At 46.9% G+C, this 25381-nt stretch overlaps 1 protein-coding gene across 1 annotated transcript in view; it reads right to left on the reverse strand.

The window, feature by feature from the left end:
• cdh23 (cadherin-related 23) overlaps positions 1 to 25381 on the reverse strand; it is a 187125-nt gene that overhangs the window by 137073 nt on the left and 24671 nt on the right. Inside the window, exons 4-6 of the mRNA XM_072709700.1 lie at positions 4141 to 4283; positions 3411 to 3458; positions 2394 to 2486 (exon numbers count right to left, since the gene is read on the reverse strand). Coding sequence (XP_072565801.1) covers positions 2394 to 2486; positions 3411 to 3458; positions 4141 to 4283 — 284 coding nt within the window. The remainder of the gene's footprint in view (positions 1 to 2393; positions 2487 to 3410; positions 3459 to 4140; positions 4284 to 25381) is intronic.

The raw sequence follows: 25381 nt of genomic DNA on the forward strand, positions 1-25381 counted from the left end.
TAATATTCACCAGAATCTGCGGTTTTGGTAATCGTGGTTTCAGTTATCTGAAAAAAAGAGTGTAAGAATCCCAGAAATGGTTCATACCAAAAATAATATTTTAATAAAAACATTTTTCTTATTACTGGTTATGTACAGGTACATCAATCAATATTATTCATTGTAAAATGTGTAACAGAAGCCTATGTATTTTCATTGTTTTTTCATTGCTCTGTCATCCCTTGACACATGATATTTTTTAATTAGTATATCATCTTTTGATAATTAGGCTAATGTATGTATGTCAAACTTTTATTTGAGAGAGTTCAGTACTGTACAGTACTGTATAATATTATTATTATACATCATTATTATTACATTTGAAAGCTCAGGCAGCTTCGGTGGAATTCTGCCGTTGCCATAGACGTTGCCGTTGCTCGCCGCTTTCAATTCACGCACGAGCAAATCCGTTACCTTTGCAGAGAAGTGTTCTTTTCCACTACAATGCAAAAATGCCATTATAATAGAAATCTGCCAAGGTGCAAGCACACCTAGCTCTTAAAGGGATTGGGAGACAAAACTGATTGGTTTAAAGCACGATACACCCCAAAAACACGCATGACTAATTATGAAACCAACTATAACTGTTTTGGACCACATGTCTGGCAATGTGACTATTTTACCGCTGTTAAACTAGCAAAAGCGGGCTGGCCACATCCTAAAAGAATTCACACTGTGAGCATCAGACCGTAGTCCTTAGATCAAGGTCTACAGAATTTAGGAAGTACTATATACACCCAAATGCACACTTTATTGTTGCATTTATTTAATATATGTTCTTTAGTGATACTCATGGTATGTTTTTGCCTTGTGTGTTTTTGCTATAAGATGCTGAATAGTATGGGAAGGAAGTCCAACATCAGTCAAATTCGACTTACATACGAGGCCATGGAACAGACTACTTATAGTCGAGGACTGCATGTAATTGTAAAAAATTATTTGTAATTTCATTTGTAATCGTAACAAACCATTTAAGAGTAAAGAGTGATCATTTCTACCTGATGGGTCAGTGAAGGAAATATCATACATTCCACCACGCGTTTCCTTTAGAGAAGCAGCCTTATTGGATTTCAAAGGCCTATATGAGAATGGCCATTGTCAGGCTGTCATCCTGGGCACAGCGACGGGCAATGGGGGCCTGCAAGCCCCCCCCCCATGTTTGTTTACTTGGTTTCCTCGGCTGAGGCAGCGGCGGCGGAGGAGGACTTTGAAGTTTCTGTAAAGGCGGGCGGGCGGGCAGTGGGGAGCGGGCTGGCAGTGTAAGCACAGCGCGGCGGAACGCGTACGCGCCCGAAAAATTAAGTCCCGTTTGAAGGTCTCTCTCTTCCCCTCTCTCTCTTTCTCTCTCCTGTGCCAGATCCTTTTGTGCTGAGGATTAACTTATAGAGGGAGAGCGGAAGAGCAATAGTAAAAAAAATAATAAAATAGGCAGAGTGGAGGAAGAGAGAAGAAGAATGGGCCAGAAGAGAAGAACAGAGGAGAAAACAGGAAGTGTAAAAGGAAGTAAACACAGCGGGGAATGGAGGGAGAAGAGAGAAATGAAGTGGGCATGTGATATAGGGATGAGGAACGAAGGAGAAGAAGGGATGAATGAAGTTTCTTTTGGGATATATTAATGAAGGAAAATCAGGTATAACTACCACATATTATCTTAATGTGGATAGTTCTCCCGTTGGATAGTTCAGGCAGGAACATTCAACAAAGCCACTGTTATAAACGGCGCACAAAAGGAACATGATGCCCGCTGACCTCTGATCAAAGTTACAGTCCTGCCTCTAAGTATTTGCAGCAGCGCAGACCAAAGCATTTCAGACCCCCAGGTCTCTCAAGTTGGAACTGACCATGTGCATTGCAGGAGCATTTTTAGGACTGATGGATTTCATGTGGAGCCTCTCTGGCAGGAACAGAGGCAGAACCGCAAGCTTGTGTGAAAACAGCCTGAATAACGAGACATCCACACAGACCACCCACCCGCTCACCCACAGCCAAAATAATAACCAGCGTTAAAAGGGTAATGCACTTATTAACACGGCTGAAACAGTCACTATGGTAAATGGGGCACCATAAAACAAAATGCCAGCTTTATTTAGGGAATTATAACAATTATTTTTAAATGATCATTTAGAATATCACGGGAGTACAATATGATGAACAGCTGTATGTATAACTGACCAGTTTTCCATTCCCATCTCAAGCCGGGTCCCTAACTATGGGTCTAAACTGGAAAAATATGGTTCAGCTAAGTACTTCCCGGCCTTTCCTAATCCAGGCAGTGACCCACAAGCCGCCATATGTCACAGTGTCAGGGCAGGACAGCACAAGTGCAGGTTAGCTGCCATGCGTGGGCTCCGTACCTCTGGGATCCGCACGTTGTAAGGCTGGTTGTAGAAGGTGGGCGCGTTGTCGTTCACGTCCCCGATCTGCACGTTCACCGTGTCTTTGACCACCTGGGAAAAGAAGCAGAAGTCAGGCTGATGAAGTAGACGACTGCATGCAGGATTACCGATGCTCCAATGCATCCTAGCTTCATGCGGCGCATTTCTTATCCTGGAAATACTGCATGGGATTGTCCTGCTAAAAAGTGCACATGCTGTTGTTCTCGACACAGACAGCCACTAATTAGTTAATTATCCATATAACCCCTTAGGTTCATCCTTGTTTATTGGCTGAGATGGATCGCTGTGCCTTGCTGCTGAGACGAGGCGCAGAACGCATTTCCTGGTTATGGAAATACAGCACAAATAACGAACATATGTGTGTTGAAGTCACTGTGCCCTCTGCCAGGTGTCACTCTCAGCGGAATTCCCGTAGACAGGAAATGGGTGTCAAGGTCAATCACAGTTAGGGCTCTTCACTGTGAGGAGACGTCCCACCTGAGAGAAGGTGAACTGGGAGTCAACACAGGGCCAGATCAATGAACTGGAATGCAGAGTCAATTTAGGGCAGTGCATAAATTTGAAATAAGGGCCTTGCTGTAAGAAACTGATCAATTGTTAAAAGGAATATTAAAAGGACTCGTCATGAAACCTTGATACTGTTGACAAGAGCTCTATGAAACGCCAGCTGGTGTTTTGAAAAATCGGATGAAAAACTGTAAAATATACATTTTGGAATTTTTTTCCCTCTATATTGAAGACTAGCGTGGAATATATACAAATCATTGATAGTGATTGATTATTATTTTCAGCAAACAAATCAAATACGGCTACCATGGTGTGAGATGACATAGCAGTTTGTGCGATGGATGTCAGGGCGGGATAAACTGATCCAGAATTAGGAGGAAGACAATGTTCTAGAACTTGTAAATGCGTGAGAACTTGGTGCTGTGTAACCCGCCGTTACCCCGAGCCACGGTCTCGGTACGCACGCACCCCTTGGCTGTCACTGACTGTGAACGCCACCTGCATCTCTGACTTGGTCTGAAAAAAAGCAGCATGTTAAAAAGTGTCATGGTGAAACAGGATACAAGTACCAGGAATCAGGAAGATAACCAGGGGATGTTCCTCAATACCAAGAACTCAAAGACCGTACTTTTGGACTTGGTAAGATTGGTCTTGCTAACTTGCCCTCCATGAAGGAACTAGGGGTGCAATGAGTCATGGGATTGGTCTCGTTCGGCGAGGATGCAACCGATGTATCCTTGATATTTGGGACGGGGCAAGAACGACATTGGGGGATTTTTACTGGCCTCTGTACTTCTGTTCTTGAGTATTGGAACTGGTCTTTGGCAATGGAAGATGATGTAAAACAGGTACACGAGAACACAAGTACGGTCAAGTACGCATATTGAGAAACACCCCGGTAGTCCTTCACCTAAGATAGCTAGAATTTACACATAATCCCCCTGAAGCTACATAGCTATGACATCATGGCTCGCTGATCAATAGCTGTGTGACAAATCTAGTAATGCACTGAACAACCCACATCCTGTCTATATCTCTCAGTCTAGGACATTTAGGTTAAGCCACCATCAATGGTACAAGAGAAATGCTCCTCCTGGGATTTGAACCAACAAGTGCAGTTCTTTAAACATCATAATAATTACTGCTATAAAAGGTACGCTGGCTCCAATCCCCCGAATACCCAAGTGCGGGCCCTCACCTCCCTATCCAGGGGCTGCCTCAGCCAAACCACCCCGGTGTTGCTTTCCACTGCAAAGTATCTCATGGCCTCCTCTCCCACCACCCCGTACACCAGAGGCTCCTCGTCCGGGTCCACAGCCCTCAGCTGAGTCACAGAAGAACCTGGGAGAGGAAAGGGTGGGGTTAAACAAACATAGTGTACAACACTGCTGGAAAAAAAACATTTTGGGTGGGGGGCAGGGCCTCCATGTGTCAGTCTTTGGCTGAGTCAGCCCCACCGGGGAGCAGGTTCATGCAGTTTTCCGGAATACCCCCACTGTGGCCCCCCAAGCCTGCTTTTCCTCATCACGCCAGTGCGTGGCCCGGAGTTCAGCTGTTACACCATATCCCATCTGTCCAGCCGTACACAAGAGTGCAATGAACACTGCGGAGAAAGAAGCCCCCCCCCCCGCCAAAGACTGACGAGAACCGGCCCCTTTAGAACCTCTCCTCACCTACAGAACCAGACCTAAACATTCAATGCAATTCTTGTGACCTCAATAAAGAAGATGAACGGACACATGTGACCGCATGTCTGTTTTTTTTATAGAGAACCGACCTGAGGAAGCTGGAATGAACTCAGTGGAAGTTCGCTGTTGTTTAATATCAGTTTAACTGCTTTTACCTGTACACATTTCCATATTTTGGCCTGTCATTGTCGTGCTGCGAGTTACACTCACGGCTACAAACAGGGCCTTACCCAGACATGCACAGACTGCTGCAGATAGGTGGCATCATCAGCAGAAGATGTCACCTACTTGGTTTTTGTGGAGCCGTTGCTGACTCTGCATCCCCATTCTGTATCACGATGCTCCACAGCGGCTTTCCAGATGCCCCCCCCCACCCCAAGAAAAGTGTTTGATGTTTGGGAAAATCAGGTGAAAATATAAAATAAAAAACTGACTGAACTGAAAATGTCTTACATTGAAACGTTTTCTCCTGCATTAAAACATGATGCCTCATTATTTTCACACCATTTCCTTGTGTCAGTATGTTTTTTCACTTGTTTTGCCAGTGAAGAGACTTAAGGTTTGTGTTTAAAATCCCTCTCAATGTACGCTCTGGTTTCCTTTTCCGATTGTCACCCCACTGCATTTAGAGACGCGCAGGTTCGAGCCTGGGATGCCATAACGATAGTTACCGCACATATGTCCCACTCACAGGTACGGGTCACACAGATTAAAACCACAACAGTGTTACCCAAGGATCTTTGTGTGGCTCCATTATGAGCTATCAGTCATGCCACTTAGAGCTATTGAGTTAAAACCAATTAGTTCTACTGTACTGTCTTAACAACTCTGAACGGTAATTTTGATCAGATTATACAGTCCATGTAATGCGTTCCTATTTCAATTATCTCCATAAGAAATGAATGGAACATAAATTACATTAAACTTAAATAATAAATAATAATAATAATAATAATAATAATAAGCAAAGAATTTACTGACCTATGAACAAAAACAAAGATTAATATTTTTGGTTGGACAAATATGCATAGTAACATAATTTTTTTTTATCTTCAGCAATCTAGCAAGAGTAGATTTTTTTTTTACTCAAGTCAAAGAAATGGGTTACAGATTATTTGTAAATTTTGGTCAATATGTCTTTAAAAGTGCTACATACACATAACACTTATGAGTGTTTAGAGGTCATCAGAACCAACATAATATAAAACATATAAGCAGCTGAAGCCACCTCCGTACTGCACGGTTCCTGTAGAGTGTTCAGGCATTTATTCAGCGGCACGGATGGTAGCTGACCTCCAGAGTGGGGGGGGGGGGATTCAGCGCCACGGACGGTAACTGACCTCCAGAGTGGGGGGGGATTCAGCGCTACAGACGGTAGCGGACCTCCACAGCAGGGGGGGGGATTCAGCGCCACGGACGGTGGCCGACCTCCAGAGTGGGGGGGGCGTTTCAGCACCACGGACGGCGGCCGACCTCCAGAGTGGGGGGGGGGGGGTTTCAGCGCCACGGACGGCGGCCGACCTCCAGAGTGGGGGGGGATTCAGCGCCACGGACGGTAGCTGACCTCCAGAGCGGGGGGGAGGGGGGGGGAGGGGGGGTTCAGCACCACGGACGGCAGGCGGCTCCAGTTTGTCCGTCACGCTTGGGGCAGATGAAGCAGGGGGCCAGCTGCTCTGCCTCCCTTAATCAAGCCAGAGGCCTTTAAAAGCTCACAGCAATGACAGTGCAGGCTGTGAGTCTTGGCCCTGGGCCACGGTGGCTGTCGAACGCATTTAAATCTCTTCTTCTTGTCAAAGGCTGTCCTCTCCAGGGAGTCCTGATCCGAACCCATTCGGTCCTTGACCCCCTGCTCCCTGCCACCATCTTGGGTTCATTTAGCTTTACCCAGCCAGCTTTCCTGCCCCCTTCTGTGACTTACTGAGAGACCAGATGGCCCGGTTCTGGTCTTTGACTAGCTCGGCTGTGAATACCGGTATTACTTCGCTCATGATGACACACCCATTGTACACAGACATCCAACTGATTTAAGAACATGTTGGCTTTAATTAATGAGACCTGTCGCTCCCACATGAACAATCACATAGTCAGGTGTTGTGGCAGTCATGGCTAGATCTAGGGGGTGCTGGGGTGGGCTCCCCCCCCATCCCCAGATTCTTGTCTCAATTATGTTACTCAACCCCCCTCCCCATATAATAAATACCTCAGATCGGCTGACAATTTGCAACCCAGATTGTACAGAGTAGAGAGAAGCTTCCTTCTCTGCTAATCATTCTATTAGCATTGAATTGATTGATTGGGTCAGCAAAAATCTTTGGGTTTCTTGCAAGTTGGGGCAGCTGTTGGATCTTGCAGTTGCCATTAACAGCCAAATAATTATTAGCATTTTTTGTTGTAGTACTGGATTGTTGGGGTTTGCTGGTGCTTGAGACATGCCTTCAGTTTGGTGTGCCTGTGACAGACTTGTGCAATTTGACTATTATCGGTAAATCGACAATAACAGACAAGTATGTGTATGAGTATGTGTGAGTGAGAGAGAGAGGAAGCGGTAGCTAGATAAGTTAACTAGTTTGTGATCGTGATTTCCGTGCCGGGCTGATAGATGGTTCACAATGTACCATTTTTTTAATCCACAAAACACAAACTATCCCGACTCAAATACCATAGCTGGCTCTGCCCCCGATGGCACTTCTGAATCAGAGAATACTCTGGAGCACTCAAGTACTGGCCCCAGGTAGACCTCTGCGGCGTTTGCAAACAAGCTAAAAGCTACAAGGATGCATTTCCTGAGCTTTATGCATAGAATGTAACGGCCCTAGTGTGAAAGTTCGTTCTCTACAATGTCTCATGTCCTTCCATCATTCCAACAACCATGCTACATGAGAGAGAGGGGGGAAAAAAAATTAAAAGGTATATGTGTATATATATATATATATATATATATATATATATATATATACACACACACACACACACACACACACACACACACACACTGTATATATATAGATTTTTGCTTTTAAGAAAGCAATAACCTCTACATGGATGAGTTTTTGCCCCAAAAAAGTTAATGACATAAAACAGAAAGTAGTACACAATAAAAGAACCAAATAAAGGGTGAATGAAAGGAAATGACATTTATTTAAAACATAGTATAGTTTAGTATCGTATAGTATAGTATAGTATAGTATATTATAATTATTGTTATACTACATCCATTTGAAAAAATATGTCATGTTTTATTATATGGTAAATATGTTTCACTGCACCCCCAATCAAACCAAGCCGAATCCAACCCTGACCCCAGCTGCCCCAGGGACTAAATGACCCAGCTCTCTGATCCTCACTTGTACATCAATTTGGAAAAAAGTCTGCTAATTAAATGAATATAAAAATAAATGGCATAAGTGTCACAATTACAGCCACAGATCAGTAGGATCCCCTGTATGTAGGATGAAAATTCATGAGATCTGGGAGGCAGATGTAAAGTTTCTCATGTCCAATCTTACATGTGCTGCCTTAGCACAGCCATGATATACTGGCATTCACGACAACAGTGATATTAAAAAAAAAAAAAATTAACATTGATATTGTGTTAAAAATAGACATATGATAACATCGTAAACAACTCAGCACCAGTAACCATTTAATTCACACTCCAACATACTGTATTAGCTGGCGGAATGTTCCTTAACACTGGTTTCCACCAGTACTTAATCTATAATCTCTGAGGTGCTGGATCCCATAGAGACCTGCCTACTGGGACCAGCATTATACTAGGAGATGTCACACACCGACTTCCAATGACGTCACATATTGATAATAAGATATCAATTATTTCGATACACAACAATGCAATACTTTCTATCAACACCTATTCGTTTCATCAGACTGAAAGATTGTACGTTTTGGAACAGTGAACTATCTATTTTATTAGCCAAAAAGTGGATTTTTCTGTGCGCGCGGGATGTGGATTTTTCCCTTTTCAAATTAAAAGTCAAATAAGGGAAACATCCTATGAAAATATCCTGCCATTTTACAGCAAACCATATTGTTTACATTTATAGGAAAATTGTGGTTGTTTTGTTTTAGTGATGTCTGGTATTAAGGATTCCACTGACTGAAATAAATCAGCTTTCTTTGTCAATTTAAGTGTTCACTCCAGTCATCTGTTTCCAGTTTTTGGATTAACACCATTACCTAAGTATGATATATCTGAAATATTCATTTATGTTCCATGAGTGTATATTGCTGCTGTCCAGTGACTTATAGCTTTGGTTCACTCTGAACTAAAAAATGCAGTTTGGTGTATCGTGCCTCTTGCAGTTTGGTGGGATCAGATAAAAACTGGAAAAAGTAAATAACATTTTAAATAAACCTGATGTCATAAAAAGAAACATTAATGGAGTAACTGTAGGATTTTGTAAAAAATACGGGGCGTTAGAGACCTCAGTCTGCAGGCAGCGTCGATCAACAGTAAGTGCAAACGCGATCTTCACACACACACACACACACACACACACACACACACACACAGGGAACATTCCATCATGAAAATCCCCTCTGCTGCCATTATCACATGACCTACGGACAATGCTGGTTATCAGAAAAATCCTTTACGTAAAACGCAAACCGATTTGCGGTGCTTGGGACTGAGTTGGCTGTTTCTTTAAAGGTTTGGGTCCTTATTTTTCCAGGCACACATCAATGTTGCACAAATGGCCCGTCGCGGGAGCCAAATTATGCGATAACGGCTATGCTGCCAAGTCGCTGCAGTGTCATCTTCCAAGCATTCAACCTGTTAATACTGCATCTGAGAAGACTGGTTATACACACACACGCAAGACGGATGCCAGGAAGAGCTTCATGCATTCGTTTACAGCAACTCCTTGCCAGCAAGCGCAACTCAGAGTGGAAACTTTAGCAGAGAAACTTAAATAAGCATAATATAGAAAAAAATTGATCTTCCACTTACAAAGTTTCAAAAGTTTTATCTGTGCAGTAGCACTACATATTTTTGATTCTGGATCAAAGTAATAGGCGTGTATATCCAGACAAATGTATAATTAAAACTGTGTTTCTAATTGTCAGCATTATCCGCCCCGCTTTTCCCCAAAACCGAAGCCTATCTCTGGAAGCACAGGATGCCAGGCCGTCACAAGGCGCTCACAGAAAGCTCACAAAAACAAAACAGTCAAGCTCCAATCTACCTAAATTACAGATGACTGGCAAACCCAAAACACACACACACACACACACACACACACACACACACACACGTCTGAAACCCAAAACCTCAGGATTGAGGGCAAGATCTAGTCAAGTAAAGCTTTGTCATCTCAGCCATGTACAGTTCACTGAAATGAAATATTCTCCCCACTAAGTCACCTTCACATTATTACAAGATGTATAGTTAAAACAAATAGCTGCTTAACTATGATAATTGAGTAGAAAATACCATGTTAACTTTGCAATATGGTTAACAAAAAAAAAACAGTAGGCCTATGACCTACGATTACAAAAAATGCAATGATATGCAGTCAGATCCCCCCCGCACCTCGCCCTGACCAAGCACACACCACGCGCCACTCGGCAGGGCTGGCCAGGCATGAGGAGACCAGGCCGCCCAGCCGCTTCCTGATAACTCTTCGGCTGTGTCACAGGAGAATGTCCAGGTGCTGCTTTAAACGAACACCTGTTCAGCACGCCTGCTACAGCCAACACCCTGCCTGACTCAGTCGGACGCACGCTCACAGGCAAACTCACAGTCACGTCGGTGCAGAGAGCGACACAAGGCCGTAATCGCAGCGTTAATCTGTCAGTGAAAATCAAAGCAGCTCATGTAGACGTCCAACTCCCTAAGTAATGAGGAAAAGTGCCTCTCAGCAGGTTTCCATTCATTCCTCTTAGGTGTGAATTTCAGAGAGGCTGATCGATCAAACGCAGGTATTAGGATCAGACGGCTGGACTCATTAAAAACACACGAGACGGATGCTTATGGCAGGAAAGTGGGAGCAGAGGGGAGTTCGAGAGGGACACAGAGGGATCACTCACGGGCGAGGGGGGCATTTAGGCTACGACGCCGAGAAATTTCCCAAGAATGAAGGACACACACACACACTCTCACACACACACACTCTCACACGGCACGCGGCCGGATCGAACTTCACTCCTGATCAGCTCCGTCACAAGCAAGCGGCTCGGACACGGAGACCGATCACGCTCCGCCACCGTACGGCCCTCTTGTTTCATTAATACTTTATATTTTCTCATAAAAGAGAGGAAAACGACTAATTAACGTGACGATTTATGAACCCCACTTGCCGTTTCTAATGAGATTTATGCAAATTCATCTACTTTCAGTGTGAGTTATAATTCGGCGAAAAGATGGTGCAAATTAAGTATTTTACTACCAACGCTCGTTAATAATCGCACTTTTTACCCATCTGTCACACACGGGCATCGCCAACTTGTCCGTACACGGACTCGCCTGTGTCGCTGATAAAAAGCTACGCCGGCTACGTTGTTAAACACCACGTCTGTGGTGAATTGCACTTTGATCACAATGTCTGTCAGAATCTGTCCTGCTGCAGAGCCCTGGGAACACACCTTACATGCAGTGAGAGAGGGTGCAGCTGTGTCTGAGCACAAACGGACCGGAATAAGTTTTATATGCATACACAGACACATATACATGCATACATACACACACACACACACACACACACACATAAACACTAACGTTGACAGCAGATGTGGAAATCCAGATTTTGCTCAACTGGTTGGCTGAAATCTTGGTCGGGGTTTGCACTTTCTGAACCTGAACTTTCCACCTCTGGCTGATAGGTCAATGGGAGGAAGGGGGTTGGGGGGGGGGTCTGTCAGATAAACACCCGACTGCAAAGAACACTGGGAGGTGGGGGGGCAGAGAAGAGGCGGCTCATTCAGGGGTATACCGACTGCAAAGCGAGGGCTGCTGGGCTCCTGGGTGGGCACGGGGGGGGGGGCTGAGGAGCCATGCGCGGAGTCTGACGGCCTTATCTGCGGCATGGAGGCAGCCCCGCCACTCTGACGAATGACGCTATTTAGTCCAAAGTGACGCTGGCATTACAGCTATGAATGATGCAGAGCACATTAGGAGACTCTACCTCCTCGGTCCCCAGTCCCCGGTAGAGTGATGGACGGCGGAGGGCAATCAGTCTCCCTTCTGAGTGACTGCACCCTCCCCCGGAAGACCGTGCGAGAGGGGCTCCGGTCTGGGCCGGGGCGATAAGGAGGAGGAGGGGCACAGCGGAGCAGGGCAGGGTGACTCAAGCCAGGCTGGGGGGAATGAAGACAGGACAGGGTATGATCAGGGCAGACACGTCTGCCTTATTGCTAATGATTTACAGATGCCTAATGTCTCTCTTCCTGGCCCCCAGTCCTGCATCAGTCAGCTGCTCTTCCCGAAGCCCTGGTTCGACCCCACACCCCATGCACGGAGATGTGCGAGGTTTTCCAGTTCTGAATTAGCTACTCGGAGCGAGTCAACAAGCGCCCAACTTTCCAGATGGCTCCGAGCCCAAGTCCAGAGTCCACTTCTAAACACCTCCATACTTTTGGAGGCTTCCCTGTCGGAAGCTTCTGGAGCCGATGACACCCTGAGGGGGGGTGGGGGCTGCACCTATAAATACACTGAGAAACGGAATCGAACGAGACTCACAGGAGCTTAAAGAGTTGCCCTGGAGGAGCGGCATCCTGGCCAACGTGCTACATTTTAAATGGCCGCCCCGCGGGATGTTTTCCAGAGTTCGCTGGGGGAGGGAAAGGAGGGGAAGCGGGAGTACCAACAGCGGGCAGTGGGAGGGGGCCAGATGATATGGAAAAAAGGACAGGAGGGGGCCCAGGAGACGTGAAGGGCAGCAAAGGGCCAGGACCGGCTCCTGCTATATAACATAACCTCTTTGTTCCATTGGCTTGCCAATACAGAACTGAGCCGAATCAATAAAGAAATTAGCGAACGAACAAAACGCAATAAAAAACCAAATGAAGAAAGAGGGAGACAAGCCGGAACACAGCCCGCAGCTCGGGGGCATGTCAGTTTGATTTCCTAATGCCCTGTCGTCTTCAAAGTGGTGCCGTAATAGTGTTAAATCAGACAGCGGTGGACATCAATTCCGAGGGATCAATAATAGGGCCGTCCGGCTGTCAGGGGCGGAGTCAGCTGTGCCCGGCTGGCTGCGAGGGCCCGCCCCTCCACTCTGCTTCACCGATGCTAGCCATGCCCCACCCCAAAGCAGGCCAACACACACCACCCACCCTGAACTTGTCACCCTCGATGAAGGTAATAAGGAAGTGATTCAAGGTCGAACTGAGTAAGGATTTAAGGGTCAGCAGGCTGGTGTGCGGTTTCTTGTCCGTCTGCGACCGCATGATGGCTTCGCTTTCCGTGGCCTGGATCTGCTGCATATAAATACTTTATCACGTCGACTGGCCACGATTCCACGTCACATGACTGCAAGTCACCGGGCCGGAGCCTGTGCCACGAGTGGGCGAACGGCCACTCTGCGAGGACAAACACTTCCCCAAACATGCCAACCAGGAAGCAACGTTTCATTAAAATGGCTCTTTCATTTCCATTTTTTCCTATTTAAACTTAAGAATGGCAGAGCCATTAAATTAATTACGCGCATTCAAGTGAAGCAAGAGCCATTTTTGACGGAGTAGGTAGAAGAATGAGAACGATTGATGCAATAAAGACAACGGTACATTTGGGGGGGGGGAATCAAACAAAAATGCAGGAGCCGAATGGTGCGCAGGTGATAATTGACCTATGTTTTATGATATGAGATCAATTGCACGTTAATAGCGCGACATTGATGCAGTGCTTCGGTAAATATTACCCGCCCGTAATTGGCTACACGTCGTTATAACACGGTGAAGCTGTTTGTCACACTGGAGTACGTAACGAATACATTAAATTATCTGGCACTAATATATGTGCTTTTAGCCGGCTTTGATACATTACGTGATTTCTCCCCAAGTAGTCTGGTTTTGAAGCTAACTAATTGGGCTAATCAGGGATCAGAAATCTGGAGCTAATAGCTTGTGAGAGGCCCGCTAGCTTTAAACAAAAGAGAGCGCGCGGTTTGCCGTGTGATTTATGATTCCGCTGCGTGCGTGCGGCTCCTCTTATTTCCAATCCGGTTCTATTTCAGTAGCGGCAAAGAGCGGCAGCCCTATTATTCGGGGAAGAGAGACGCACTCCTTAAGATGGGAGGAAAAGCCCTTTCAAGTGGAAATACTGAAAGCTTGGTTGTAAACTGATCTGCTTCTTTGGATGGCCTGACACTTTATTTTTAGTTATTTGGAATAAAACGGGGGACAGGAGAGAGTTCCAGGTGAGGTCAGTAAACATGAGGTTGTAAAGGGTGTAAAATCCCCTGCCCACCTCTAACGTTATAAACCTTGGGGTAGCCATGTCACTAGTGAGTGATCAGATACGTAAAGAAGAATCATAGATGTTTACAGATAATGTGCAAAGTGATTTACATGTAAAGAGGACCTCCCTCCAATTCTGAATGTGAAATATCCAAACAGATCATTTTCATTGGGAGTGTGTCACCCACTGAGCAGGCAATAAAGACAGCCCCCAGAGAACCCTAAAAACACATGCCATCACCACCCTCCTAGCCCCTCCTGGACAATTGTGTGCGATACTCTGAAAATGAGTCAGGCTCCGGCTCGGCTCTGTTTATGGCCTGCATGCAGAGAGCAGAATTATACACACACACAGCCAGCCAGAGACACACGCATAAGCAAACACTCGCACAATAAAATACACTCACACACTGCCCCAGACACACACACATATACACTGTTATACTGTAGGTGGAACAGACAGATTTCAATTAAATGCAACAGAAGGCTTCCCAATGCCACCAAACTCACATCCATACCAAAGATGACAGTTCTGACATTTCTGATTTAAACTTTAAAAACTGTATTCACTCAACTTTAAAAATTGTATTCACTTAACTTACACATCTGGACACAAACACACTCACAAATATGCAGAGATTTGAAGATGCGAAAATGTGCTCATTCACGCACACACACACACACACACACACACACACACACACACTTAAAAAACCACAACCAGAAACATAAGTACAGTACCAAAACATATATTCTTACATGCACATATACACACAAAACAGGCTACAACTACCAGTGAGAATTCACAGTCATCCAGATCATGATTATTCTGATAACAGGGAATATGAAATGAAAGATTATAACACAGGTTACTCAGGATGGTGATCAGTACGGATCAGATTAGCATGCAGCAGAGTTGCCATTAAACCCAGCTAAACTTCCTCACTATCTCACAGGCCAGGGATGTTATGTGAGCGGACACGTGTGCAGGTCTGCGGATAAACACTGACTTCACTTATCTTTGAGGGAGGAGTGTGAGCAGATCAAGTGCTTAGGTCCTTCAGGTGCTACGGGCGTCCGGCCAAGTTGCCTGCCTGCTCTCTCCCTCCCAAACAAACGGGAATCTTAAGCCTGAGGTGACAGCCTGAGTCTCATTAAAGCCACAACGCCCCTCGGTGGTGCTGACGGTATAATCTGTTACGGAACGAGGCAGCAGACTTCGTACTATAGATTTCCACATCTGTGCCCTGACCCCCACTACACTCTCTCTCTTTCCCCCCTCCCACCCCGTCATTAATATCCACTGACGGACGCCCCGGCTAGCTTGGCTGTAAGTGACTCCCACTTTTCAGCAAGACGCACTATGATAGTCCTTGGGAGAGTTCACATTTATCCTGTAGATTTATGGCTAAATCAGTCGCGCATGATGAAGGGGAGGGGGGGGGGGCACACACTTCCTAACATGTATGTGCTCACAAGTGTGTGCGTGCACATGCCGTGAAGGTCGGCCAGCACGGGCGTCAAGAAAATCCACGTCTGCCTTCCTCCGCCTCTTGATGTGTATAGGTCACATTTAGATCCACGTAATTTTGTTGGAAACAACTGAAAGGGAAATCTCTCACTCAGATTACATTTTATAGTGATGGATTAAGATCACAGCCAGAGGCAACCGTAAAGCAAAACCAAAAAAACAAACAAACGAAAAAAAAAAAGTTTCCAAACGCCGAGACCTCAATGGCATCAGCCTCTGGATCCATCACTCCGAAACGCGGCACTGTGAAAGCAGCTCGTGGTGCGGGGCAGAATAATATCACCAGTTACAGATAAATATTTGGCCATTAGAATCCACATGAAAGTCATTTTAGCTCTGGACCTGAACGGCTGTCTGCAAGTGAAATAACTCAGAAATACAAATACTAGAGTGGAAACATTCAGTGGCCACAAATGCAGACGGACCCCGCACATCTATAACGCAGAGTGCCGTAAAACTGGTCCAGAACCAGATGCTTTTTTGAAAGGTCGCATAAGTATGTCTGATGTTTCTGTCCTGTTAAATTAACATCTCGGATAGGTTGGCGACAGTTTCAACGAGTCTAGTTCACATGTGACTATGCCGTCTATGTCTCAAACTGGTTTTGACCATAGCAGATCTTATCTGACTGGTAGGATGGCATCACTGTAAGGGGGTGGGGGACTCTATTTCCCAGTGATCACTCTTAGCGGCCACTTGATTAGATAATACCAGCTAGGACCCCCTTTTGCATACAGAAATACTTCAGAGAAGCCTTCCTGCACACCACTGTTGTTCCGAGCTGTTATTATTGCACATCCTGTTAGATTAAAGAAGTTAGGCCATTCTCCTCTGACCTCTCTCATTATTAAGGGGTTTTCAGCCCAAGAAATGCCAATGACTTTGGTTAAAAGCCAAAAAGATAAAGGACATTAGGGGATTTTTTAATTAGGTATTATCCACAGTCCACACCCTGATCTGAAAGGAGGATTCAACCAAAGAGCAGCACTCAAATCCCTGGGAAGAAACACCAATAAACTTTTGAGACTGGGCGCCATCTTGAATTACTTCAAAAAATACCCAATTGTTTATGCGGGTGTGTTTGAAATTACCTCGAGAGGGAAATTTTTAAAGCCATCCCCATACATCTAAAAAAAACTCACACATCTTTTTTTTGTTTCTTGTTTTCAGAAGCATTCAAAAAGATAAGGAGGCCCCTGGTCTTCCGCAGGCTCCTCACGTCTTCCTGCTTCCACCATCTCCCAGGTTTGAAGTCCAGATGGAGATGCTGATGGTCAGACAGGAATCCCTCCGGTGGCACACTAGACACACACGAGTACACTGCAGCAGCCGGGATATAACACTACTGTACAGCCAGAACACTCCAGAATGGGGATTAAAGTGCAGCTGCCCTGCGAAAGTCTCCGTAAAGCAAGCAAGACATAGAAATGACCAAGACTGGGTAGTTCTCCCTTTTGTTTACATTCTCACCAAAATAAATTAAGGGGGACAGTTTTCTTCACACCGAAGTGCATGGGCCTTCATGCAGGAGCGTGCTGGACTGTCACAAAGACAAAGCGTGTCTCCTACACGGCCGTCTGCTCCCGGACATTTCCATCAGAGTCACCGTAGGCCCCCGGTACCGGAGAACGTCACTGTCACGCCCCGGTACTGACCTCACCGGCCGGCACATTATTTTGTCGGGGACTAAATCGAATCTTACCCCGCAAATAACAGCGGGCTTCCGGCACATTTCCTCCGCTCCTCCCCGTGCCGACCCGCTGTGGCGGACGCAGCACCAGCCGGCTTGGGCGGCGTGGAGGGCCGGATCGAGATGGGGAAGATTGCAGGGCGGACGCTGAGTCTGTCAGAGGCAGATCCACTCCAGCCACGTTAAGAGAGACGGTCGAACCCTAAGAGCCGCGGGCTTTGACCACAGGGGGCCCTTTCAACCACTTGCCTCAACCGAGTTTGAAATGTCAGACAGGACAGCACAAGGAAAACAGGAACAAAAGGCAAAGGCTGCTGCCCACAGAGCTATGGGTACGATGCTTCCTGAAGAGTATAAAGGCCTGTTTCATTGCCGGGCAGAGTCCGTCTCAGCCCGGCCCTCGGTAGAACATTCCGGATAGTTTGTCACGGTTCTGGGTGATTATGCAGAGCCCAGCAGCATGATGATGTCCGTCTCAGCCCGGCCCTCTGTAGAACATTCCGGGTAGTTTGTCACGGTTCTGGGTGGATATGCGGAGCTCAGTAGCATGACGTTGTCCATCTCAGCCCGGCCCGCTGCAGAACATTCCGGGTAGTTCGTTACGGTTCTGGGTGGTTATGTGGAGCTCAGTAGCATGACGTTGTCCATCTCAGCCCAGCCCTCTGTAGAACATTCCGGGTAGTTTGTCATGGTTCTGGGCAGCCCAATACCACTCGGAACAGTCTGGCACAGCTCAGCACGGCGATCCCAGGAAGTCAAGCAAGATGGAACTGTATCCTACTGTCAAAGCACGTGCCAGCAAGCTGCCCCCCCCCCCCCCCCCCCCAGCTGGTCCTTTGCATTTCCTCCACACCCCTTCCGCCCTTCCCCCTCTCCCCCACCTTTCCTCCACACAGCCTCCGCCCTTCCCCCTCTCCCCCACCTTTCCTCTACACATCCTCCCTCGTTCCCCCTCTCCCCCACCTTTCCTCTACACATCCTCCCTCGTTCCCCCTCTCCCCCACCTTTCCTCCACACAGCCTCCGCCCTTCCCCCTCTCCCCCACCTTTCCTCTACACATCCTCCCTCGTTCCCCCTCTCCCCCACCTTTCCTCCACACAGCCTCCGCCCTTCCCCCTCTCCCCCACCTTTCCTCTACACATCCTCCCTCGTTCCCCCTCTCCCCCACCTTTCCTCCACACCCCTTCCGCCCTTCCCCCTCTCCCCCACTTTTCCTCCACACCCCTTCCGCCCTTCCCCCTCCCCCCCACCTTTCCTCCACACAGCCTCCCTCATTCCCCCTCTCCCCCACCTTTCCTCCACACAGCCTCCGTCCTTCCCCCTCTCCCCCACCTTTCCTCCACACAGCCTCCGTCCTTCCCCCTCTCCCCCACCTATCCTCCACACAGCCTCCCTCGTTCCCCCTCTCCCCCACCTTTCCTCCACACAGCCTCCCTCGTTCCCCCTCTCCCCCACTTTTCCTCCACACCCCTTCCGCCCTTCCCCCTCTCCCCCACTTTTCCTCCATACAGCCTCTGTCCTTCCCCCTCTCCCGCACCTTTAAAGCTGCTCTTTTCCCGACCATCCCAGCCGCCCATCTGCTGAAAACGCTCTTACTCCCTGTCAGATATTCTCCTTCACCCCCGTTTCCCCATGTTCCATTCCGTCTTCTTTCACATCCATTCGTTTCTTTCATCACTACTCTCTATCCCCCTTTTCCATTATTAATCCGGTTACCATAAGTCACGGACTGCCTTCACCGTAGATCCGGAGGGTGACGGACAGACTGGAGACCGTCTGTTGTACCCTTGGAAGGGGTTTGTGCCCTCTACAGCCTCAGTAAAGACATTCATCTGCACAAATGGGTGAAAGTAATGACAGTTTTAAGATTCTAACCCATTCAATGCAACACTACACCTTAAAAACAGGCCACACCCCCGCTGCCCCCCCCCCCCCCGCCCCGCCAAAAGGCACTCATTCCAAGTGACTTCACACACCTGTCTCACTCATCCCCTGCAGATACCTACAGAGAAATGAGAGGTCAGAGAGAGGTATGACCGTGTCAGACAGCAGGGGGCAGTGGGGAGTGGACAGAAAAGAAAGACTGGAAAAGCTGTCCCTGAGGTCATGTGACCACCTCCGTGTCAGAGCGCGTTTATTCCGGGCCCCGATCCTGATTCTTCTGAGTCCCTGCGGTTTCCCAGGCAGACCTCATACAAGAGTGCACATCCGAGATTGTGCCCCAGCCTTCTGATCAGCTAACAAGCCACGCTTGTTTTATGGATTATAAATGAACTAATTACCTGTAGCGCTCATTAGCTGCAGGTCCTAATTAGCAAAAATTAATATTGGTTTTGATAAAGATGTCAGCAAAAGCAAATTGGCAATTGACCTTCTCAGGCAATCTGGAGGGAGAGACAGAGTTGGAAGAGATACAAGCTCGTATTTGACAGGATAACTGATCAACCAAGCACAGTCCTGCCTGTGCGTACACACACACACACACACACACACACACACACACACGCACGCACACACACCACACACACACGGACATACACCACACACACACACGCACACACACACACAGGGATACACAAAGGTGACTAAGCAACGCTATATTTTTCCTCAAGGTTAACCGACCCAAAAAGATGCAAAGGCGGCATATCTGCTTAGTGTTCCTCCAATCACGACACAGTCAAAGACCACACCTCCACCTGGGAGAACGAGGATTAGGGCACCGTGGCACAGCTCTTTAGGTAGAAACAGAGGCGTTCAAAAGACTAACTACTGTTAAGAAGAGGGAAAAACAGCAAAAGCGGCAATCAAGGGCGAGATAAAGGAGAGGAGTCAAAGCGTGGGGAGACCCAGAGGAGTCAAAGCATGGGGAGACCCAGAGGGAAGCTCCTTCAGCTCAGGTGCAAACACTCGTAGGAATAGCAGCACGTTTGAAGATGCCGGTTAGCCGAGGACATAAGATGCCTCTCTGGCCCCTTGAACAGGCCTGCAGAACACTTACACATCAGCCTGGGGGGGTGGTGGACAAGGGAGGGGGCAGGATAAAGAGATTGAGATGGGGAGAGCACCTATCTTGTCAATTAATCCTATCTGGCAACTGTGTACTGCCCTTTATGAGAACAAATGTCAGCTTTCAAACGAAGGACATTGTAACCTTTCTGTACAGAATATAACAGGCCTAAAAGTAATGGCGTTATTAGGCCGCAGCGTCCCGATATAACGTGCAGAAACGAGCTATTCCAGCAGCCGTCCCCGACAACATGCTAATGCTCCTAGACAGTCACTCTCTCTTCCCCGCTCAGGCACGCACGCCCAGACGCTCGCCTCGCTCACACCCCAGCGAAGCCCAAAGGCTCCTGGAGAGACTCCTCACCGCCGAGCCCAGCGCTGGGCGCCGGTGTGAGACGTCAATTTCCAGGTTAGCTGCTCTCCGTGACTCCGGCAGGTATCAGCTGTGACACACCTGCAGCTGATAAGCAGGTGCTGCACACCCATCTGCCCCCCAAAGCAGGGCAAGCAAACAACCCACCACACACACACACACACACACACAGAGGCCTGTAATCATATCTTTGTGGGGACCGTCCATTCATTTCTATGGGCAAAATCCTAATCCCTACAATGACAACCTTAATCCCTACCCAGTCCAAACCTTAACCAAATGTAACCAAACTAGATAAAGGACTTTTGGCATTTTTACTTTTTGGATTGCAGTCAGAGCTTTTTATAAAACTGAATTTCCCGAAAATGGTCCCCAGAACGTCAAAATAAGTTTTTATCACACTGTGGGGACACCTGGACCACGCAAACACACACACACACACACACACACACACACACACACACTCCCCTACTCAGCTGTAACCTTACCCATAAGTAACCAAACAAAATAGGAGACCTTTGGCATTTTTCCTTATGTGATTGCATTCACAGGTCTTCGTGTCAAAAAAAGAGGTTTTTATTACATTATGGGTGATATTTGGTCCGCATAATGTAATATAAACCTAATCCACACACACATACAGGTTTGTAATTATATCTTTGTGGGGACTCCCTATTAATTTCTATGGCGAAAATTCTAATCCCAACATGACGACTTTAACCCCCACCCAGCCCTAACCTTAACCATAAGTAACCAAACAAAATACGAGACTTCTGACATTTTAACTTTTTTGACTGCATTCACAGATCTTTGTGGGGACCTGAAAAATGGTCCCCACAAGGTAAAAAAAAAGAAAAGATTTTTATTGCATTTATATAAATCTAATCCACACACACACACATGCGCTTACACTCACTAATATCAGCATTGAGATAATCACACACTAGACACTAGAAAAGTACTGAGAGTACTTCACAGCTATGAAAGCTTTAAGCACAACTGGGAAAAGCACCTAAGTACAGAGCTCTGTTTAACTACCAGGACAACAAAAAAAGACACAAATCTGCCCCCCGGAGGCGCAGGAAGGAGGCAGGAGTAAGCAGGGCCACCGCCGGCGGTCAGTCTGTCTGCGATGCTGTTAATTGCTTGGAGACAGGTGGTATTGTGTGGCTAACGACTGGGGGGGGGGGGGGGCACGAGCTTGTATTCTGGCCCCATTATCCGGCCCCATCCTATAAACATCACTGCACCTCTCTGACACCCCTCAAACATCAGGGGGCCCAACAGACGCACTCCCCCCCCCCCCCTCCAGATGCCTCCCATTAACTCACACAGAGGAACGGACCAGCCGTCCCACACTGGGGGGACAAGGGAGCGCTTTGCATTTCAGATGTGGTAAGAGACAGAGAGCCAAAAGAAAGCCGCTCTGAAACAAAGAGCCCAACCGAACGGGAAAATGCCTCAGAACCCATATGACTTTGCTCTCGCTCAAAAATACATATTAATCATTAACAACTGCCTTTCTTCCAGAACCAGAAATGAACTGCACTCCAGACTGACAGTGATTTAACAAATGCTATCATTCATTCATTCATTCTCCATACCCATGAGTCCTATGCAGGTGCTGTGGGGTTCAGGAGCTAATCCCAGCACAAGCCGATTGATAACCCAGCTCATTGCAGGGCACTCAAACCAGTTATTATTACAGTGCCATCTGGATGTCTGCAAAATTCAGAGTGTTAAGGACCCTTCTAGCTGGACATTGCCATGCATAGTGGCCTGTTTATTAGGCGCACATGCTTGCTAAAGCAAACAGCCTGTTCCTCCAAACAGCAAATCATGGGGCTGCAAATGAACACACACAGCACGCAGACAGGATAAAGAGGTTCGTGTGCTGTTTGGCTAAGCATTAGAACAGCTAGGATGGGTGATCTAAGTGTTCATGAACGTGGTGTGATTGCGCTGGTGCCAGACATCGTGGCTCCGGCGTCTCAGAAACAGCCACTCTCTCCTGGGACTCTCATGCGCTACAGTGTCTGGTGTTGACAGAAAATGCTCCATTAAACAAAAATGCCAGTCAGTGGCATTTCTGTGGCCGATAAACGCTTATTAATAAGATATGTCAGAGGAGAATGGCCAGACTCGTCATAGTATGTCACCCCTGGTGCAACAACTTTTCATGGGTGTCCTCGTTTTTAAGAGTCATGCCAGTGGTCGTGCTGGTGTACCTAATAAAGTGGCCAATGAATTCAGGTGTGTGAAGTCCAAACACGCATGGGATTTTTACTCAAACAAAAATGTTCTGAGGGCAGGACGAAAAATTATAGGTTCAGAGAGATAACCAATCACATTGTTGAGGAGGTGGATCCAAGCAACTAAAGGAGATGGGACCAACCAATCACAGTCTTGGTCTTGCCATTTCTAGTTGCTTGGACCCACCTACTGTACAATCTGATTGGTTATCTCTTTGAACCAATCATTTTCATTCTGCCCTCAGAACATTTTTGTGTAAGTAAAACTCGCATGACCAGTCCAAACTGGGATGGGAGATCAGGGAAAAAGCCAGAGTTAAAGTAAACAGCACCAAGATGGACAGGAGAAACCGATGCTGAGGGTACACTAGTGTTTACAGACTCCTCCTCCTAAGCAACACCTTGAGAGTGTTAATAAATCCCAGAAACGTCTGAAGGACACCTGAAAAGCATCTGGGAAGCTGGCCGGTGAAAGATGACAGGGAGCGAAAAACAGAGTTAATGTCTCTGTGTTTCTCCTGCTCTTCACTCAGTTTTCTTTGACCAAACTACAGTATTACCAGTATTACCGATACTGTAAATCAAAGTCAAAGAGGATAAAATGCCACATGAGAAGCTGCAATGCTGAGGTTCCAAGTAAGTGTGATGGAATCCTGATAAATCAAACCCAAACTCTGCTGGTTTTCCACTCCGCCTTTTTTAAATTACACTGGCGAGTGAGTGACAGGAGAAACCTGAGGATATTCCACCGGGGGAGGGCAGGGCCGGCAAACTGCACCCCCTGTCTGAAGCGGTCAGATTATACCTCCTGCATCATCCACACTTTTCTTAATAGTCCATTAAACAAAAGCACACACACCCAGAGAAGAGCATGGAGCAGACAGCTGGATACACCCAATCCATCCCTATTTAATAAATGCTTATCTAATAACGGTTTGGGGGGGTCTTTAGATTGCCTTCTGTCAAACATGCTTTGAAAGAATGCTAGAATGGTTCATCTTTGAGAAGCACTCCTGAAAAAAAAACAAATCCAAAGAGTCCTTCAGGAAGCGTTTATGATGACTCACGGCTCTCTGACTCTCTGAGTCAAAGCCGTCTGTCACCTTAAGAGTCATATGCATCAAATGAATGACACCCAGCTGTTCCTATGAAGAGGAATCAAACACTGTAACATATAGTGTCAATACCTTGTTGACCGTGATGGCTGAGATTGCTGAATAATATAAGATTTATACATGCCTTTGTGCATGAGTTATAGAAAGAATTTTGTTTATATTCTGTTGCAGTTTTTTGGGGTGAAAATATAGAGTCTTTTGTCTGGGTATGAAATACATTACAATAGAGTGTTCTCCATGGCCATTTTTGAACAAAGAGTGTTTCACCCAGCAAAGAGCATTTCTGTTCGGTTACGTAATGAATGGTTTTTAACCTAAAGATCGGTACGTCCTCTCGCATCATGGGACACAGGCATTGTTCACTAAGGCTTGAGGAGAGCATGATAAGAAAACCACTGCACCATTTAAAGGCTAATTCATTAGCACCGAGCCACTATGCACAAAATAAATGTATATTTTTTCAGTGTTCACTGTAAAACCCAGCCATAAAACGCTAATTAGAGTAGTTATTAAACTTGGATGAATTATAAATGTGAAGAGACAGAAAAAGCTATTCACAGGCTGTTTTATTGACACTGAAGATAAATTATTAATGCCCATCTTGAGGCAGAGGGTTGGGAAGCTCTGCCAGGCCTTGGGTCCTCCGCACAGCAGGGGGCGCCACCATACTTTAGTAAAACCGTCTCAGAACCTTTACCTATATGTCACCCTAACAGACCATAAAAAAGAAAACCTGGGCAGAGCCGGCCCATGGGCCGCCATAACCGGTCGGGGGTACAGCCGTGATGGATGGCGTGTTTGCGGACGCTGGTGAACCGTGCAAACCATTATTTCTCAGACTGCGAATGGACAGCCGGGAAAGAGTGAGAGAGAACAAGGGAGAGAGAGAAGGAGAGAGGAAGAACAAGGAGGTGAGAGGATGCGGCCAAACGCCTCAGCGTCAGGAAGGAACCGTTCCTTAATTTATCGAGTTGAAATAATCTGTGTGGATGAGTTACAAGAACTGAGAAGGGACAAGGAGAACATGGCCAGGGTGAAGAAGCAAGCAACGTCCACCCAGCAAGAGCTACACGAAGGAGGCAAGGCAGCACGAAGACCCTAGAGCCTGCAAACCTCTTTTACTGGAGTCTGGTTAGAGATGGACGCCGCACGAGGGGAAGCAGTGCCACTCACACTCTGACACACCGAACACGCTGACGGTGGGCAGCCTGACGCCCTGCCATGGTCCGGGGGCTTTAAAAAGCACCTCGAGAGTGACCGCGGAGGAGAACCCACACGGGGGTGGGAGGGGACTCTCACACCGCCTCGCCAAGTATCTCCATCCTGCACCCACTTCCTCACAATTTTCTCTGCTCCACCATGTTACC

The sequence above is a fragment of the Paramormyrops kingsleyae genome, chromosome 3 (assembly GCF_048594095.1).
Source record: "Paramormyrops kingsleyae isolate MSU_618 chromosome 3, PKINGS_0.4, whole genome shotgun sequence".
Classification (NCBI taxonomy): Eukaryota; Metazoa; Chordata; class Actinopteri; order Osteoglossiformes; family Mormyridae; genus Paramormyrops; species Paramormyrops kingsleyae.